General features: G+C 34.1%; 3 protein-coding genes across 6 annotated transcripts; all 3 read right to left on the bottom strand.

Annotated features, from left to right (window-relative positions):
* Nucleotides 1-3,123: 3,123 nt before the first annotated feature.
* On the bottom strand, nt 3,124-9,008 carry LOC117927686 (BEL1-like homeodomain protein 9). Of its 3 annotated transcripts, none has more exons than XR_004653395.1 (5): nt 8,218-9,008; nt 4,850-5,217; nt 4,670-4,730; nt 3,780-4,425; nt 3,124-3,326 (listed from the first exon to the last, which is right to left on the bottom strand). XR_004653395.1 is itself a non-coding variant. In XM_034847338.1 (4 exons), exons 1-4 carry the CDS (start codon nt 8,872-8,874, stop codon nt 4,015-4,017), a joined length of 1,497 nt encoding a protein of 498 aa, XP_034703229.1. In that variant the 5' UTR covers nt 8,875-9,008; the 3' UTR covers nt 3,597-4,014. The 3 variants fall into 3 exon arrangements, 1 of the variants encoding a protein (XP_034703229.1); XR_004653394.1 differs by having other exon boundaries at nt 3,124-3,300; XM_034847338.1 differs by lacking the exon at nt 3,124-3,326 and having other exon boundaries at nt 3,597-4,425.
* A 639-nt stretch (nt 9,009-9,647) lies between these two features.
* On the bottom strand, nt 9,648-12,468 carry LOC117927779 (protein NRT1/ PTR FAMILY 5.6-like). Its single transcript, XM_034847455.1, has 4 exons — nt 12,199-12,468; nt 11,383-11,600; nt 10,745-11,292; nt 9,648-10,669 (listed from the first exon to the last, which is right to left on the bottom strand). Exons 1-4 carry the CDS (start codon nt 12,350-12,352, stop codon nt 9,796-9,798), a joined length of 1,794 nt encoding a protein of 597 aa, XP_034703346.1. The 5' UTR covers nt 12,353-12,468; the 3' UTR covers nt 9,648-9,795.
* Nucleotides 12,469-15,114: 2,646 nt separating this feature from the next.
* Nucleotides 15,115-18,269, bottom strand: LOC117927939 (ras-related protein Rab2BV-like). Of its 2 annotated transcripts, none has more exons than XM_034847670.1 (3): nt 18,135-18,269; nt 17,761-17,967; nt 15,115-15,935 (listed from the first exon to the last, which is right to left on the bottom strand). In XM_034847670.1, exons 2-3 carry the CDS (start codon nt 17,923-17,925, stop codon nt 15,453-15,455), a joined length of 648 nt encoding a protein of 215 aa, XP_034703561.1. In that variant the 5' UTR covers nt 17,926-17,967; nt 18,135-18,269; the 3' UTR covers nt 15,115-15,452. The 2 variants fall into 2 exon arrangements, with proteins under 2 accessions (XP_034703561.1, XP_034703562.1); XM_034847671.1 differs by having other exon boundaries at nt 17,761-17,953.
* Between the last annotated feature and the right edge of the window lie 1,396 nt (nt 18,270-19,665).

Raw genomic sequence — 19,665 nt, 5'->3', positions numbered from 1 at the left:
AGCTGCGGAAGGATAAAAAAATAGAGAGAGAAAGAGGCACGTTCAAACGACGCCGTTTTAATCAACCAAGAGACGACGTCGTTTTCAGCCACGGGCACGTTACTTGCAACTGGAATTAAAAAATCCTGGTAGGCAAGTTAGCATGCGTAGTGGTCAAGTTGGTGAACCGACTAACGTGATTGTGTGGAGTCGGTCCATCATAAGATTCATAACGCGGAACCGTTGATCGGTTGGACTTGTTGCTCAGAATGGTGCATTTGGGAACCGATGATAGAGATGAGTGTGATATTAGTTTAATCAAATGGAATGGGGAGCTTAGGATAATTACTCAAGAGACACGTGATGGAATTGATATGGAATATTCGCTCAAGTTGAGGATGAAAAGCGGAGGAAGAGATGGAAAGACTTTTAACGTTTTCGGCAAGAGTCGGTGAATCCAACTCCATTTCTGCTGTCATTCCTATGATTTCTAAGGAAAATGTTAGGATCATGTTCGGAAAATGTTCGGAAGACTTTCCAAGGATTGAGTCGAAGGAAGTATGATGTCTTGTACACTTGTTTATAAATTTATTTATTTGTATTTTTTAGTCTCATATGATTTGAGTGTATTCAAAGTTTCGTAAAAAATCAAGTCATGGGTTCATACAGAGTGATGTATAGTTCACATTCGGTTTATGGATGTGAGTAATTTATATGAAATTATAATACATTATTTTTTAATTAGAGAGATGACTTATCTTAATTATCGAGATAGTTTTCATAAAATAATTATATTAGTGTATGTGATACATACTAGATGTGACATACAGTAAATAACGATGTAAGGTAATTATCATAATCCACTAAATTACTATATCATATTTGATTATAAATAAATTGAATCAAAGTATAAATATTAATGTAATATAAAATAAAATAATAAGATCAAATCGTATATGTACTATATTGCAATTAATTCATATCATTTTTTAATATCATATTACGATAATATAATTATGAATGATGTATTTATAAACATTTTTTTTGTTCAAGCCTATCGCTTGCTTGCGGTATTAAAATTGATAAGTTCTCAATCAATAATCATTTAATAACTTCTTTAATAAGTTATTTTGTCTTATTTTTATATTAAATGTTTATTCTTTTTAATAAAGTCATTTAAAATGAGTGAAATTTCTTATGAGTTTAAAACGTGAATGTGTTTTGACTTTGACAAGCAAATACAAAGCATCACGTAACCACTAGGTCTTAAAAAGCAAATACAAACAAGCCAAAGAAGGAAGACAAAAAGGGAAAAAAAAATAATAATAACGATAAAAAAATTATGACTTTATGCATTTTTATTATTTATTAAATCGATAAGAAATAAGAAGATTTTGCACGTTTTTTTCTTCATATTTTTTAATATTGAATTACAAAAATTTCAAGCATGTTTGATCACGTTCTTTAAACGGATTTAAAAAAAAAAAAAAATCAAAATCACATATGATTATTGATTAAACAATTTAGGCACTATTCGATTATATTTTAAAAAATAATTTTTAGAAATGATTTTCAATTGTATTTACAAATAAATCATAGATTTTTTTTTTTACTTATTTTTCATAAATGTAATTATACACTTATCTCTAATATAAAAAATTTCAAAATATGTTAAATTATTTATCAAAATATTTTATAAAAAAAAAATGAAAACACTTTAAGTATATTTTATAACTTTTTTTTAAAAATTAAAAAATTGTTTCCAAAAAATCCCGACTTTGTTTGTTTGTTCCTTTTTTTTTTTTTTTTTTTTTTGTCTCTTAACATTCAAAAAAACATTTTTCTAAAATGGAACCAAACATGTCATCATTTGATGGAAATTATTCTGCTTTTATTTTGAAAAAAGATATAAAATGAGAGGGAAAAAATGAAAGACAAACTTATATTTTCTTCTTCCGGTTTGGTAAATTTAAGAAATTAAAGTAATCTAATACATAGAAGCACATAAGAACACCACTAAGTCAAGATCAGTATCAAAATTTCCTTTGATTTTCATAAGGAAAAGAAAAAATTATTAAAAAAAATGATTTTTCTCATATTTGTTTTTATTCTTAAAAATATCAAAGAAAATAAAATATAATTAAAATTAATTAAAAACTTATACATCTTACAATTATTTAATCTTTATATTAAAAATTTAAAATAAGTTAAATAAGTTTAAAATAACATAAAAAAATAATTTATTAACTTCCAAATTATATTTGGTTGGTTGGTTAAATATAACATGAGATAAGATAAGAAAAGAAATATTATATCTTATACCATATTTGATTGATGATGAGATCTGATAAGTTATAAATTTTAAATATTTTGATAATAAATATGGTTAAACATAAGAAAATTTTCATTTTTTTAAATAAAAAATATTTGAATGTAATATAATTTTTATTTTAAACATTAATATATATATTTTTATTCAATCCATAAATTAAATATAAATAGTAGGATATGATGCTTTAAGATGTATATATATCCTATCCCACCCATCGGGTAAATATAGTTTAAACCTATATTTTATTTTTATTTTTTTTCTTTCCTTCTATTATTTCCCATTATTTTATTTCGGTGCATTTTTTTTCTTTTTTTGTCATATTTTCTAGGAACCAAACATAGTCTTAGTGAACATTAACAGTAGTCAAATGTATTTAGTCTAAATCTTAGGAGAAGTAAACGAGATTAACCCTTATAACGTATAAGGCAGAAAACATAAAGAAATGTCATCTTATATTGGTGGGATCCTCGAATGTACATTCTTCATGGGATTGCGTTGAACATTTGGCAAGCAACCAACCTTTATAATCTTAATAATGATAATATTTGGTTAGTTTTGAAGATTATCATGACTCATATTTCAATAGTATTTGTAAATATTCAGCTTCGTAGTCTCCTTTCATCAAAGTTAAAAAAAAAAATGATAATATTTGGTTAAACATGTCAGTGTAACCATCCAAGTAACTGCAAATATTTTTGCCAAATTCACAAATATAAACCTAGAAATAGCAACTAATGGCGACTTCTAATGTTTACTGCAGGGAGCCAAATAATTGTACACATGGGCCTAAGATAAATCCTACATGATAAAAGAAGGTTAAAAAAGCCACACATTGTGCCAAGTTTTTATACATAGGTTACAATTTTCAGTGCAAGCTCAAGAATAATACCTCAGGTTTGCTTTATTATGTACCAGTCAGTTCATTCATTTACTTCATTCCCGATTGAATAAACCTTGTTTAAGTGACTTTTTGATCTCCAATACTTTCCCTGGCAGAGGAACATTGCAGATTTTCCTGTCAGAAGGGCGTGGTATCCAGTGATCATTAAACAGAGGGTTAAAAAATACAAGGGACGGTTATGAAGTTCAACAATTGTGCACCATTCTGGCATCTATGTAGATGTATGTTGTCCTGGTGTGAAAGTACAAGTAGAAAATCTCTAACATTGATCATCACCTTGAGGTTTTTCTTGACCTTTTCCTTTTTCAAATTGAGCTAAGTCAAGATTGACATGAATCGATTCTTTTCTATAAAGAATATTGCATAGATTCTTAATTAGTAAGCTTTTATATGAATTGTTTTAGCTTTGTGTTCTTGAACTAACATTGTTGCATTAAAATTTCGGTTCACATAATAAACCGGTATCAGAGCTTCCGCATATACAACACAGACAACTTGCAATATCATAGAATTTGACACCAAAGTATCTGACACCCAATATATCATAACATTTATATAGGATCATACCTCGTTCCTTCTCAAGAGAAGGTAGCTTCCCACTGATCCTCTTTTGTCTCTGCTTATGTTCTTCATTCCATTAAGCATATTGTATTGTAGATTTTGCTGAGAAGTAAGGCTTCTAAATTAAGCATTGGAATCGAATGAAATACTTCAGCTGGCAAAATCATGAAGCAAATGCGCCCTTCGATCCTTCCCTGAATTTTAATTTCGTGCTTCAGAACCATTTTTCAAATACTGCTGGCTATTTGTTTCCAGGCTGAAAAAAGCTCGTAGATGACTCAATTCTGTTATTTTGGTGGAGACCCAATGCTAAAGATATGCCTTTGCTTGCACTTTTCTCAATTCCACTAACACCCATTTGGTAATTGCTTGAGAAATTATTGTAAGGAAAGTTCGTTTGTTCATCTCTTTGTTCGAGCATATAGGAGAGTTTATTTCTACTTCGTTTAGACTGAGTATCTTCCATCTTTTGGGTGGGTGTGTTTTGAAAGGGTTTCCTAAGAGGCAGTGGATTTGCTGAAGGAAGGGGGTCAGTTGGCTTGTTAGCCTCTCCCTCTGCTGCCGTTTGAGCTTGCTTTGTCTCAAGCGTGAGTATTTCTTCTACCATTGGCTTCCATAGTCTAACTCTTGCATTGATGAACCAGTTGGAAACCTGTCCAATAAGTTCTCAATTCCGGTGAGTTATAAAAATACATTATTAAGAAATAAGGTTTGCAGCCATCATCATAAATATGGGTGCTATGCAACACAGGGCAAAACTATGAACCGCTTCAATGGGTGTATCTCAAAATTTTAGTCATAGATCCAGAGCATGCGGGTAAACATGAGGGTAGATATCTATCTCATGGTAGTTAGATGGAAAATCCAGCAAGCAACAATGGTAGAAAAAGTTTCACCTGATTTCTTGATAGGCTTGTTCGTTGGGCCAAAATTTGCTTCTCCAAGTCAGTAGGATAACTGAAAAATGCAAACATCAGTCACAGCAGCCATATTTAGTTGATATAGTTCTCTTGCAAAATGTAATATTTTTTTAAGAAAAAAATATCAGAGAAAATGCTTCAAGAGAAATCACTCACGGATGTAGAAAGTGTTCAAACAACCATGCCCTGAGTACAGCTACCGCATGATCTGGAAGTCCTCTTTGGGACCGCCAAATAGGATGTTGAAGAAACATTGAGCTCTGAACTGCTTTTTGGCTATGAAACCCCTGGTCAGCTGTCCAAACTCTTGGAGTTTCATCTTTTCCAATATTATGGCCTACACGAGCTTTGCCTGTAAACTGAATTTGATCCAAAATTGCATTCTTCAAGTACCTGAAATGATTTGACATGGCTTTGAACGCAAAAGATATGTACGGAGCAGCATTTTGAAGCCCAGCAACAGTTTCAAACGATGCAACTACAGAATGCATCTGCTGACAGTAAAGCTTATATCTCCTGTAAACCTAATGGAAATGAAGGGGAAACAAAATTACACAGGGATCTGAATCTCTTTAATTGAATTGGTCAATCCTGTGTGTATCAGATATGGACAAAAAGAAGTTGTGAGGTAAGAACATGGATGTATTATCATTAGCAATATCTGGCTTTTTAAATATCAAATATGAATAGGAAGTAGGGGCACTCAAATGCCTAAGTGACCTGTTTTGATTAATAGTTGATTAGCTCATGGATATGTTTGATATAGATATATCAAGAAACATGCTTTGACACAATCCAATACAAGAAGTGCTTTTCCAACTTCTAATCAGACCACATTGGTTTGGTTTAGTGGTCTCTGATCTAGAGCTTTGAGTTTTCTACCCTGGTTGAAACCATTTTCAACAGAGATGTTGCCTTTAAGAACATTGCAATATTGGAATATATGGTGCGTTCCCTGAGCAAGCATTTCCTTGAACAGAACACGATTGTAAAACGACAAAAAAATAAAAAAATAAAAATAAAACTGTGTAAAATCAGTTGATGGATTGAAAGGTATTAGGCTCACTCATTTTTTTGGGCAAGGCATAAGGGATATTCATTTCAAGTTAAGTAGTTTGGGGATCATAAAAGTGAAAGATGATATCTTTCACTAAACATATTGGCATAATAATATATCAAGGGAAAAGAAAAACAGAAAATCATGAGCATCTATTGTCTGTTCCAGTCCTTCTGCTAAATATGTATACGAAGAAGGAATCAAGAGCAACCTTGTTTTCAGCATGTGACAACTTTTTTTTATAGTTGTATGACATAGCCCAGATTAAGATCACTCCCAATCAGAGAGACAAAGATCCCAAACTCTAATGAAAATGATATGACTTTTAAAATAGTTTTTCCAACTGATTCAGCAACATGTCATAATTTTTTATAAAACAAAGACCATTGGAAGTGAATTGCTTATTTTCAATTCAACTAGTCTATCAAAAATATCTTAGTATAATTAACTCAAATTTGCATCAGTCAGCTCAAGTTTGGTGCCTACATCATTAAGAATAACTTGCAGTCTTGCACACACCAATAGGAGTTTTGACTATATGACAAAACCTTAGTGCTTTTGAGCTCACCCATCACATCTTCAACAATGCAATGACCTTAACTTTTACATTTCTCCTTTGTGGATATGATCCAAAGTGTTTGCATCAGTCAGCTCAAATTTGGTGCCTACATCATTAAGAATAACTTGTAGCCTTGCACACGTCATTAGGAGTTTGCACAATATGACAAAACCTTAGTGCTTTTGAGCTCACCCATCACGTCTTCAACAATGCAATGACCTTAACTTCTACATTTCTCCTTTGTGGATGTGATCCAAAGTGTGATACTGCATTTTATGGACTCCTAATGCCTTTTGGTTCACTGTATAATCATCAGGTCCAGCCATTCTAAATTTCCAACTTGAAGATATGAAGCATTTACAGCTGTAACTTGGGCAGGTTGGTGAGGTTGATAGCTAATTTGAGGCCAACCCAACTTAAGAAACAATCAATCCGAGTCCAACTCAATCTGACCTTTAACATAAGGCATTCAACTTAAGACCAACTCAACCTCGTTTCTCTAAGCATGGGTTGAGTTCAAATTGTTTGAGTTAGACTTAGGCTGGTCGAGTGTACAACTCCTTAATTTTCTTTTAAATATTTACATGAAAATTTAAATAATAAATAGGATAAAATTTCAAGATAACAATAAAAAATAAAAATAAATTTATATATCTTTCAAGAAAAAATGAAAAAATATATAATATAATATAATTTGATATTTTTTCTTAAAAATTTAAAAACAAGATAAGATTATTATATATTGCAACTGATTGTCTACATGCATTTAAGTGCTGATTGTAAGGATAGCAAAACATGCTTTTGGTCCAATCTTAGTGCTTTTCAGCTGATACTTTACCCCTAAAATAGTGAAATAGCTCAATAGTTAGAAGCTGACGCCATAAGGTGTGCATTGATTTACGTGATATCATTTATCAAAAGAACCAACAAACCTTATCCTTGCATATTTAATGAAGAAGGTCCGGATATGGAGATTTAGATGATGCATTTTGCCAAAAGAAAATATTTAAAAAAAAAAAAAAGGGAATAGTGAAGAAATTCAATTTGACAAGACAACACAGCTTTTTGCAATATCCAGTAAATAACTCCATATCTTCCCCCAAGAAACTGGTTCCTTGACAGTAACAATCAAATCATCAGAATCATTCAATTGCAAAAGGAGAGAACATCACCATAACCCTCTTTTAACCATTCATGACCCAGAAGAATCAGTACAACAGTAGAGCTAATGGCACCCTCGGAAATTGTTGGGAATATTAATTGTGCTTCATTTTTGTATTTCGAGTCCATTTATTATGGCTTCACATGTGATTTTCTTCACTAAACAATGTTTGATATAATCAAATTATGATTTGTCCATGTCCTTCTAGCAACTTTATAAACTACAGGGTTTTTTTGGATAATTGTTTGATATTATTTTCATCCTTAAAACCCAATTTCCATGGGGGTGCTAAACTAGGGAAGTGTGGTGCACTGGCCATTTTCTTTTTGGGTTGAGATGGATTCCTGCAGTCACGTTAATTGACAGCAAAAGAACAATCTAAGGCTCAAATAATGTAGTACTCATCGGATATCTTTTTCAGGTTCTCGCTTTAATTTTGTAACTACATGTTTGAATTCACATGGGAGTTTGTTTTTTGCTATCTACAGTAAGTATTTAAGATACAGAAATGAAATAAAGCAAACTTCGATAGTAATGGACATTGATCTCTTTTTTGTTTGGTTGCTGAGAAAATAAAAGACACAAAATATAAAACACAGTTCAATTAAATGGAATAATTGTAATATCAAAGTATTTTAATAACCCAAATGAAAATTTTAGCTCAATTAAATCCAAAGTTTCGGTTTCTTTACTTTTCCCAGCAACCAAACAAGGTAAAGCAAAACCAGTTTAGGCCTCGGCCATACCTCGTCGAGCATTGGTGCGAACCTGGAGCTCTTCCAGAAATGCTCGCTGCCATGGCTGCAACCGATCGGATCTTCAGCGGTTCCACTTCCTTCCAACGGAGGATCAAATGACGCCGAATCGGAAACACCACGGCCTACGCCACAAAAATCGTCTAAAAGCTGCTGCGCAGGGCTCAAAAAGCTGGATCGCTTCAAGATCGATGCGTAGCCTGTGAAAGGACCAAGCGGAACCGAACTTCTCAATTCGTTGTTCGGCTTCGGAGTTCCTCCTCGAACGGAAACGACGTCGTATCTCTTCGGATTCAGCTCCAGAGGAGCACACCGTTGGTGGCGACGGTGAGGAGCCAGAGATAAAGACACAGCGTCAGCGCCAAAGGAGAAACGGTGGTCCAAGTCTTTAGCGTTGTGAATGGAGGAGAGAGAATGGTCACCGCAACTAGGGAAAGAAAAAGACGCAGAGGAGGGCCCAACCACATGCACTCCTTCGCTGTTAACAAAACCTACAAGGTTTGGGTTCTGATCAGGGCAATGAAGCTGGTGAACTGGGGCATGTTGGAAGGTGGAGAAAAGCTGTGGGTGGTTGTTTTGAAGAAAGAGGCGGGGATTTTCTCTTTTACTTTGCTGAGGGAGCCTGAAGGGTTGATGGCTGTCCGCCATTGATGAAGCTTCAACAACCAGAGAGAGAGAGAGAGAGAGGCGAATGGTGATGAAGTTGAAAGAAAGGAGAGGAGGACACTCAGGGCAGGCTGTGGGCGCAGCAGCGTCCACACACAAACTGTAAGTGCTCCTTGTTACGGGCGCGGAGACACACTCCTTAAAGCACGTGGCCTCATCCTATTTGTATATTTAAATATTTTTTATAAAAAAATTTAATTAGAATTATCCTAAAGGTCTCTTATGTAATTATGATTTTTCCCGAGAAGGAAATTAAACAAGTTCAAATATAATGTATGCAAAGGCTAAAGCCAGGTCATCAAAAAAATGAGGAAAAATATTAAAGAAAAAATTAAAATTTTTAAAAATTATTTTTTAATTAATTCAAATGATTTATTTTAACATTCTTATATCAAGATTAAATAATTTTAAGAATATATCTTTTTAATTAATTTTAGTAATATTTAAATTTTATTAAAATTTTTTATAATAAAATCAAATAAAAAAAAATCATTTTTTCCATTTTCTTTGAATTTTAAAAAATCATATTCACTTTTATTATTATATAATATTATTTTTCTACCTTTTTATAATAATTTTAATTATATTTGATTTCTTTATATATATTTTTTAAAACAATTTTCTTTCACAAATCAACCATCATATTTTAAGAAAATTATTTTATTTATTTATTTTTTTTAGAAAATCCCCATGAACTCAGAATACTATTATGAGATATGTGATACATCAATCCTACAGTAAGGTATATGGTTAGATGAGTCAACAGACGATGAAGAGATCAAATTTCTGCAAAAGCTTGAAATGTCTACATAAATCAATAAGACACAGGGATCTAATCAGCAACTTCATCACCCACTTTAGAAGAGAAAAAAAAAAAAAAAAAAAAAATCCAAACAGCCCAGATCAGCTCACACCATTTTCTTCACAACCAGCCACCACCAGCCTCCCCTCCACGCTCTTATAGGAGTACCTCTTCGCCAAGAACACAAAAACACATAAATTGAGTCCAGACATGGCTGCCAGCAGCCAGTAGAAGTTGTCCAACCGGCTCTTGTTCAAGTCCTTCCGGAACCAGCTTGTTCCATTACTCTTCTCTGTGGCATGATCCACCACAGTTATCAGTAAACTGCTATAGAAGTTCCCTACTCCGATCACACTGAGGTAGAAGGCTATGCCTAAGCTTCTCATGGAATCCGGGACTTGGCCATAGAAATACTCCTGCAAGCCAACAAGCGTGAACCCATCACCAAACCCAAGGATTAGGTATTGGGGAGCTAGCCAAAGCACACTCATGGATACTGGCCCAGTTTTCCCTCCTGTGAGCTCCTCCTCTGCAACTCTTAGCCTCTTTCTCTCCACTAAGGCTGCGGTGCTCATTGATAGAACTGAGAATATCATTCCAAATCCGATTCTCTGGAGGATTTTGATGCCTCTTTCGGTTCCAGTGGCTCTCCTTAGTAGTGGAACTAGGATCTTCTCATAGATGGTGACTGAAATGATCATTCCAACTGCTGAAATAGAGTAGATGGAAGCTGATGGGATGCTGACATCTTTAATAATCTCTAGGTTCATTGTGTCGCTTTGTTTGATGAAGAATGTAGTGGCCTGTGCCACACAGAGGCCGAATGTTAAGGTAGTAAACCAGATGGGGATCATGTTCAGAACAAGCTTCATCTCCTCAACTTTCGTCACTGTGGCTAGTCTCCATGGACTTTGTTTCTTCTCCACTGACTGCAGGCTTTCCTTGTCTTCAATTATTGCAGCTTTGTCAAGAAACCTATTCATCAATCTCATGGCATTAATTTTTGGAATATAATTAATCTCAATTGTTTTTGAATGGCAATTTATATACCTTAGTTTATTTGTATGGCATAGAAGCCTTCCTTTGGACTTGTGTGACTTGGGAACTTCATACAACAAATCAGGATTGGAAGGATAAGGTAGATTTCTCTTGGCTATGGCTGCAACCAAAACCTGCAACATGGGGGTCAAGGGACTCCCTTCAGGCAACCTATAGCGGTAGAAACGCTTCCCGGCATAGAAGGTTAGGATGGTAAAGGCCATACAAGACGTGAGAATGAGATAGGAAGCACCCCAGCCCACATACTCGTCAACATAAACTATAACAGTTACACCAGCTAAAAGACCACAACATAATGCAAAATTCCACCAGTTAAAGTAAGACATTTTCTTCTTCCTCTCGACAGGGTGATTGTCATCAAACTGATCAGCACCAAAGCTTTCCAAGCAGGGCTTGTGTCCCCCAGTTCCTAGAGAGACACAGTACATGCCAAGAAAGAACACCACCTCATGAACCTTCCTAGGATGCTCACAATGTTTCCTATTGCTGCATGGTTTTAGCCTTGGGATGAACTGAGACATTGTCAAGAGGCTTAAACCCTAATTCTCATAGGAACAAAAGCGAAACATTCTCATTAGTCTTAGTACAAATACCACATTCAAAAAATTTATTTCAGCTATAAGATTTACCATGACATAGATGATGGATGAAAGGAGGACAGTATAAAATTGACCAGTATAGGCATCGGCAAGAAATCCTCCCAGTAGGGGCATCACGGTTGTGACTCCTATCCAGTAATTTACATTCTTTGCTGCTGTTTTGGAGTCTTGATGAAGCACTTTAGAGAAGTAATTGAAGAGATCGGTTGCTAATCCAAAGTAGCTCAGCCTCTCACTAAGCTCAATTGCTAGTCAAAAAATAATAGAGGTTCCCAAAAGTTAGATACCAATAAGAAAAAGAAAGGAGTACTATACTTTTGAATCAATTCCCTATTTAACAAACGCTGTTATAGGCTAAGTAAAAGGAACAAAGTAAGGTGCCCGAAAAAGTGGGTGGGAATGCGGACAAAATTTTAAAACGACATGGGTCAATTTTTCAGCTGTCAATCCATTAAAGTAGCTAGTAACAAAGGTTGCAGAAGTGATGAGAAATTTTTGTTGTGATTGGTTCATTTCTCATGGTTTCCGTTCATCCAAAGAGAACAACTTTCAAGGACTCATCTCCATCAACAGAGACCTGATGTTTCTCCATTTAAACTGAGGAACTAATCAAATTGTGAATCAAAACTTCATACTTCTTTTGAATGACTTAGCTAGCAACTCTTTTTAACTATTTAGATTTCAAAACATTTCAAATTTAAACATAGTGATTGTGGGCATGAATGAAATATATACTTTGTGAAAGAGATTCTACTGATGGTCATCTGAACATCTACATGAAGGGAGAAGGCAAACATACATTTGTAGTGTATAGTTACAGCAACTCAGCATATTAAATGTTCTTACTGATAATGAAGGAGGCAGCTTTCCACACGCCAGTTGAAGCTCGAGGAGGAACTCTTCCTTTATAATCCACAGATGAATCATGAACCCACTTCTCATCACCACCTTCTCCTTCTTCTCCATGACCTCTCTCTCTCCTCTCCATTTCTTGCTCCATAATATGCCTTAACCAATGATCAAAGATGGTCAGTAACTGATTATAAAGCAAACCTATAATTGGGTCAGAGGAAGGTGGCTCTTGTTGTAAGACTAGGAGTGTTTTTTTTTTTTTTTTTTCCCTCTTAAATGGGATGGGTGGTGGGCTTGCTTTGATCTGCTTTTATAGAGAGGTCTTTGCTTCACTTTTTTAGGTTCTTTGTCTTTAAAAGGCTAGATATAGTCGACCTTGGACATGGATCAGATGGGAAAAAAGGGTTAATGTGTCACTGTTAATGACTTCCTATGATGTAAATTATTCAACTTTCTTCATTCAGTTCCCTGTCCTTTTTGGGCATAAATACAGTGGAAGGAGAGCATCCAATCCAGCCAGGAGGATTTCTGTTTTAACTTTTTTTTTTTCTTTTTTGAAATAAAGCCAAATTAAAGTGGTACCATGTAGTCCAAAAGAAAGAAAAATGCTAATGATATAAGCCTGATGATTGGTTAATAGTAAAGGCAATTTCAGTCAGTAATAAAGTATTTTGGGATAAGATATCACTCTTAAGGGAAAGTTACAAAGTGAATTTGGTTGAGTGACACACCAAATCAATGAAGACCTCACAAGAAATGTGAGGCACCTAATCATAGAAGTGATATTTTTACAAATGAATGTTGGATCAAACTAAATTCTACAGAAAATGTTTTAGGTGATATTCTTGTAGATAGGATGTTGGATAAAACTAAATTCTTAATCTTAAAGTAGATGGTATTATCACATGATATTACATGAATGATGCTTGGAAGATTTTGAGTCAAGTCTTTTGGAAAGTGCCTTTTTTTTTTTTTTTTAGCAATTCCTCAAATTAATATTCACTTCTCCCAAACTATGTAACAAAAAAGTCCACATGAAAGGTGGGATATGCGGGCTGTTAGGGTTTTTTAAGCATATTGTTGGCTTACTTCCATAGTTTGGTGAAGATTGTAAATGAGATTGGATGGGTTAAATATACTTCTAAAGCCAAGATTCATTCAATATCATCTTTTATCAGGACGAAGAAGTATTTGATCGAAGGAACACTTTGTTTTTGACTGAAAAGTTCCACTCTTGAGGCCCAAAGCTCAAAGCTACATGATAATATTGCCTAGTGATCTCTCTTTAGTTAACATGGCCCAAAAGATTTGTTCAACATAATCATTTTTTAACTTATCCTAAAAATTCCTACCCAAAAGATGGCATCAAGCTAGCATTTGACCATCTTAAAAGTGTCATGTACTAAAAACTATTATTTCAAGTTGGAATTTTCACAAAAACTTTCGGTTATGACCATTCGAAGTGGGTCACCATAAGATTCCCAAATTTTTTTTTTTTTTTTTTTTCTTCAGCTCTTTTGATGTCCCTGGTTCAGTCCAAGGTAGGCCTACTGCTCATTTCATTGCCCATTATGAACATGTGCACAAATCTATGATGGAGACAGATGCATTTTTGCTTTGTTTTGCACAACCTGCAAAAGCTAGTGTATAAAAGTGTGTACATAATCATTAGCTTGTGATAACTGATAATTAAGCTTAACTGCCTGAGTTACCAAGCCATTAAGGTGAATCCCATGAAGCTGAGGCAGATGAGCTCATGAAGCTGCTTTTTGATGGCATATATTCGAAGTGTGTGTGTACAGATGCAGATGTAAGAGCCACATGGTTTAATGTGGCTTTTGAGTAGTAGGAAAGCTTCACCTTGTGTTTGGTAGGAAAGAAAATATTCTCTACGTGATTGAAATGAGAATTTAACTTGGGTTTTCTTTTTCGGGTCCCCTGTCACTCTCTTGGAAGCAGATAGAGTTTGAAAATACGGTACTAACTAACCAAAATCATTGAATTTCTTAGTGAAATGGATAAGCTTGGTGGGATTTTATTCTCCTCTGACTCCAAAAATGTACTTTAAAGACGAACCTTTTCTTTAAGTGAATTACCATATAAAAAAACCAAGGCTATCTTAAGTGGAGAATTTATTTGCTTGTAATGCTTCAATTTAGAATCTTAGAACACATTGGTCCTGGACCACTTCAAGTCTTAAGCTTGGAAATGTGCCCATGAGCTGAGCCCCCTCTCCCACCCAGGGAAAAGTCATCGATTCTATCAACCTTTTATATGTATTTGCCTTCTCAATACTTTGATAAAAGCTTGTTTGGATTGTAAGAAAAGATTTTCCATACCTTTTCTATGCTTAGCTACAAGGCGGAAAGAGACATGTCCTGCAGATGGACCCTAACCTGCACCAAGCAGCACTGAGCAGCAAGGATGATGGTGGATAAATATTCTCTCTCTCTCTATATCAGCACATGATAGCTTCAACTCACCAATTGGCTATTGACAATGATCAAATCTTAGAAAGATTAATGGAGTCCACTGGCATTAGTGGTCCTCCAGCATCTCTGCGCCTACTTATTATAAGAGAGCACCCGATCCACGTCTATAAGATACCCTAGCATCTAAAGGGTTGGAGTAGGAAATTAACCTATTGGCCAGGCTTAGGGTAGTAAGCTTATCATTGATTTTTCATTACTAAAAGATCAGCATGGAATATTTGTTCAGGCTTGCGAGAGGCTCAAGTAGCTTGTTCTTGTTCTCCTCAATCTTTTAAGTTCCTGCTACTAACTTGAGAAAAGTTTGGAACCTGCTGCTAACAAACAAGAGACATCATTGTCAAATTCAATCTCCACACCGCCAAAATACACACACAAAAACAAAGGCCCTGCATTCTTTAGTGCCACAACAGTCTAAACATGTCAACCACACAATAATTTTTGTAGGATAGGGCATTAAGAAAAAGCAACTACATTCACAAATGCGTCTTTCATTAATCTCCTGGCTATACAGAGACCCTGATTTCACAACTGTCCCTCATGGTTCCCTTGAGTTCTGAGTCAAAAGAAGATAGCACTAACATTGTCAAACCCAATTCAAGCTATGGTTATTATGAATTAGAAACCTGCTTTTCACATGGGCTCTAGAGGAAAACATGCCACAAGGTAGAAAGTATACCACATGTCTGTCACAAGGAACAAAGTTGTTTGCGCATGCTAGCTTCCCTTTTTCCTCTCTTACAGAAAGAGGATATCCTGTTAGGTAGAACAACAAGTTCTCTTGTTCATATTACCTGAAAGGTCCCCAACATTAATTGTGGTGCCATGAGGAAGGGTAATAGAGGCTGCCTCCTGAGCTGCCAGAGCCTTCTTGCTTATTATGTGGTAGATATCCAATAAAATAGTCTGGAATGCCTTCTCTACATTGAGTGCTTCCAATGCTGAAGTCTCAAGGAATGAGAGACCCTCCTTCTCTGCTAAGATCTGAGCATCGTCCCCTGAGACTGCTCTTAAATGATTCAGGTCAGACTTGTTCCCAGCCATCATGATGACGATATTGGAGTCAGCATGGTCCCTCAGTTCACGGAGCCACCTCTGAACATTCTCAAATGTTTGCCGCTTGGTTATGTCATAAACCAAGAGTGCACCAACAGCACCTCTATAGTAAGCACTGGTGATAGCTCGGTACCTTTCTTGACCTGCTGTGTCCCATATCTGTGCCTTAACCGTTTTCCCCTCTACCTGTGTCAAAATTAAACTAAATTTAGAAACTCCAAAATGAAAAAACTTCTAGTTTCATTAGATAGCAGCTAGGCTCTCACATATAAGTTTAGGCATGCATAAGAGCCATCAAAGAGAGTGGCAAACTGCCATTTTTGGCTCCCAAAAGGAAGAAAACTTCATGGTTAGTAAATAGTTAATCAGTATTGTACAGCTCAAAGCCCACATGCTCTCGTAAGAGTGACTGATTACCGCAGGTGCCCCCTGTCACTGCCCCTCGTGTTGGCCCCAAATGGAAATCCACCATGTCAAATGCTGGAGAGGTAGAATTTGACATGCTCATATCCAACAGAAGCTCTACCAATCCCAAGAAACAGACTACATCTTTAAACCTAAATCCCTACTTAACCAAGACAGCACGTGAATTTCTTAATGACCTCTTAAATGGAAAATATATCAGATTGTTTCAATATTTTTTTCCTGTAAAGTTATTTCACAGTAGGAAACTTGTTACATGTGACTCATCAAAACAAGACCCTGTGGAAGTGTCTCCTTTGAAATTACAGGAAAACAAAGATGAAAATCTTGTATTGTTATCAAATGGTTATGACACATGCCAACTGTGAATGGAATAAGGAATTACACAGTTTCATGTCATTTTTTGTAGAATACATCATGTTCCAAAACAGACAGAAAGAAACATGCATTCTTTTTCATGTAGAACTGAAGTGTGATCAACAAGGATTGGATAATTGCTTCTAGTCACTAGTCCAATCTCAACCAATTACCAGTTAAAAAAATAAAACGCCCATATTTAAGTTTTTGTGTTCAATCTATGGCAGCAATTTGCTGCTATTCCAAGTTCTTGTAGTGCTCTGGCCATCTCAATCCAAAAACTGCACCATATCATTATGAGCTTTTCAATCAATTAATCATCTTTACATTGACTTTCAATAATCACAAAATCAGAATGATCCTCATCAGCAGGAAAAAAAAAAAAGCACATCTGAAACCCAATTTCTTATTAGTAATTCAAATGGCAGCCGATTGATAGAAAAAAAAACTCTCCAATGATCCTACAAATTGAACCAACCCATCAGACATTTTAAATTGATCGGAGAGATTCAACAGGCTCCATTAATTAAAAAGCCTGCAGTGGAAGGGCCATATCCAAGACTAAAGTCAAACTAAATAGTGAAATAATATCCCCTACCAAATTGTTCTTCAGTCAAAATGCAAATACAAGTCAACTGTGGGGTGGCATTATCATCACAACTTGGACATGACAAAGGATGTTGTCACCCACTACTGGGTATTTCTGTACAATTAGGTTCGATCACATGAGCAAAGTTCGGCCATCGTTTTCTTTTTGGGTCGATTGTTGCAGTTAGGAAAATGTCCATACTTAAAAAAGAAATACTTTTGAAACTACTTGTTACCTTGGGATTAACTTCAAACCCATTTCAAATTATTGTTAGTTATTCCCCATCAAGATGGATGTCGTCGGGAAAGTAATGAACCGGACCAGGCTGGCGAAGTTCGAACATATATAGGCACTAAATTTGAACCCCACTTCCCTTCAATAAGAAATGAAATAGAAAACCCAATGAAAGAGGAAAAAAAAATCTGTCAACCTCACATGATGAATATCCTAATCAATTGGGTGCATATGATGAGATAATAATTTCAATAGAACTTTTCCACCACCTATATAGTTCAACGCAGTATAAATAGCAAACCTACAGGAAACAAAATGGAAACCTTCGCCTAGAATCACGGAATACAGATCAATTGCACAAGGTCTGTAAATAAAAGAAAGGAAAGGAAAGGAACGGAAAACACACACCTGAAGAGTCCTTGTTGCAAATTCCACACCAATGGTGGATTTAGACTCCAGGCAAAATTCGTTTCGCGTGAACCTCGAAAGAATATTTGATTTCCCCACACCAGAATCTCCGATCAGTACGATCTTGAAGAGATAGTCATACTCGTGGTCGACCTTGTACGCCATGGATTCTTCTCTCTACACACTCCCAAACCTACCAGATCCAACCTTAATTACACGAAAAGAGAAGAGAAAAAAAAAAAAACACGCATCAATCAAAATGGAAATCAGCGAAAAATATTGGAAACCACTTGATTCCTCAAACTTTCTCATCTTCTCCGGGATTTTCCCGAGAAACAAACGGAGGGGAGAGAAAATAAATTAAAGGAACTAACCATAAAACGATGATGAAGTGCTTTCGATTTGACCTGAGTTTGTTTTGAGTTGCAAAATTTGAAATTTCAAAGAATTGGAGAGATTTTCAGGGGAAGGAAGAAGAGAGAGACAAAGAGAGTATTTCCATAACCAACGAGAAGAAACAGAATAACCGATGAAAAGGCATTTTTAAACGGCTTGAGGGACTTTCGGAGAAGTTCAAAAATAGCGACTTTCTTCCGTTTGTTTGCCGCGAAAATTTAAGATTCAAAATTTTCCGTATTTTTTATTTATTTATCATTTTTATCCATTTTCTCGCCCAGCAAACTACATTGAAGGAGTTGAAATCCAACTAAATTAGGATTATAATATATCTTCGTTAGGTGTTTGATGAATAATTTAATTTAAGTCATTAGGTATAAAAATAATTTTAAATAGTAATTAATTTATTTTTAAGTTAATATCTTTATTTTATTTTATTTATTTATTTATCCTTATTACCTTTGGAATTTCTTTCATTATTTCATAATTTTTATTGTTATTTAATCTCTTTTACTTTAATTATAATTTATGAGGATAAATACCAATTTGATAATTTAAAAATAAATTTCATTATACAATCTTAATATTTTAAGTAAAAATTACGTAATAAGTTTTAAGTTAATAATTTAAATAATAAATATTAAGTTTAGCATTTTCTTTGATGATTTTTTTTTTAATTAAAACCATTTAGTACTTGAAAAAGAATGATTATATATATATTTAAAAATGTCATGAAGTATAAAATAATTAAGTCAATAACTCATCCAAAATTAGACATTTATTAAATAAAATTCCTTTTTTTTCAAATAAATTAAAAATGGTAACATCCCTTATATGAAATTTATATTTAAAATTGAGAGCATTTACTTAGTATTATTTTGATTTTTTTTAATTAAAACCATTTAATATTTGAAAAGAATGACAATTTGTATCTTTTAGTATTTTTTAAAAAGTCATGAAGTATAGAATAATTAAGTCAATAACTCAACCAAAAATTTGACATTAAGTTTCAAATACATAAAAAAAATTCTATGTCAACTACAAAAAGGGATATAGGTCAATAACAATAAATCTAGACTTAAATTATAGATTCTTTAGACAAAAGTAAAAATATTTATTTGATAAAAAATAAAAAACATTATTCTAAATAAATAAATAATTAAAAAAGGATATTTCACTTGAATTATAAGTATTTTTATATGATATCAAATTTTGTTACCATGCTAAGACTATTGATTAATAAGAAATAGTCACATGATTACATCAATGATTTTCTTATTTCATTTTATTTTATATTTTATTTCTTTATTTTATATTTTATTTGTTTGTTTCTAAAAGGGTGTTTGATAAAACTTAATGACTTAAGTTGTTGATTTTAAACTTATTACTTAATTTTTGATAAAATTAACTTAAAATTTATTATAAATCATCAAATTGATATATTTGTTCTCATAAATTATAATTAGGACAAAGAAAATTGCTTAATAATGAAGGTCCTAAAATAATAAA

This window comes from Vitis riparia, chromosome 13, assembly GCF_004353265.1.
Source record: "Vitis riparia cultivar Riparia Gloire de Montpellier isolate 1030 chromosome 13, EGFV_Vit.rip_1.0, whole genome shotgun sequence".
Lineage (NCBI taxonomy): Eukaryota > Viridiplantae > Streptophyta > Magnoliopsida > Vitales > Vitaceae > Vitis > Vitis riparia.
This window is presented reverse-complemented; position numbering and strand designations above follow the sequence as displayed.

Bases quoted from the DNA above. Each gene is read 5' to 3' on its own strand.
- LOC117927939 (XM_034847670.1), bottom strand. From the start codon at position 17,925: ATGGCGTACAAGGTCGACCACGAGTATGACTATCTCTTCAAGATCGTA. The intron at 15,936-17,760 runs GTGTGTGTTTTC...ATTTTGACACAG, and splicing joins TTGCAACAAGGACTCTTCAG to GTAGAGGGGAAAACGGTTAA.
- LOC117927686 (XM_034847338.1), bottom strand. From the start codon at position 8,874: ATGGCGGACAGCCATCAACCCTTCAGGCTCCCTCAGCAAAGTAAAAGA. The intron at 4,731-4,849 runs GTGAGTGATTTC...TGCATTTTTCAG, and splicing joins TTTGAACACTTTCTACATCC to TTATCCTACTGACTTGGAGA. The intron at 4,426-4,669 runs GTGAAACTTTTT...CTTATTGGACAG, and splicing joins CAAGCCTATCAAGAAATCAG to GTTTCCAACTGGTTCATCAA.
- LOC117927779 (XM_034847455.1), bottom strand. From the start codon at position 12,352: ATGGAGCAAGAAATGGAGAGGAGAGAGAGAGGTCATGGAGAAGAAGGA. The intron at 11,601-12,198 runs GTAAGAACATTT...TTTTTTGACTAG, and splicing joins AGCTGCCTCCTTCATTATCA to CAATTGAGCTTAGTGAGAGG. The intron at 10,670-10,744 runs GTATATAAATTG...ATTGATGAATAG, and splicing joins TGCCATACAAATAAACTAAG to GTTTCTTGACAAAGCTGCAA.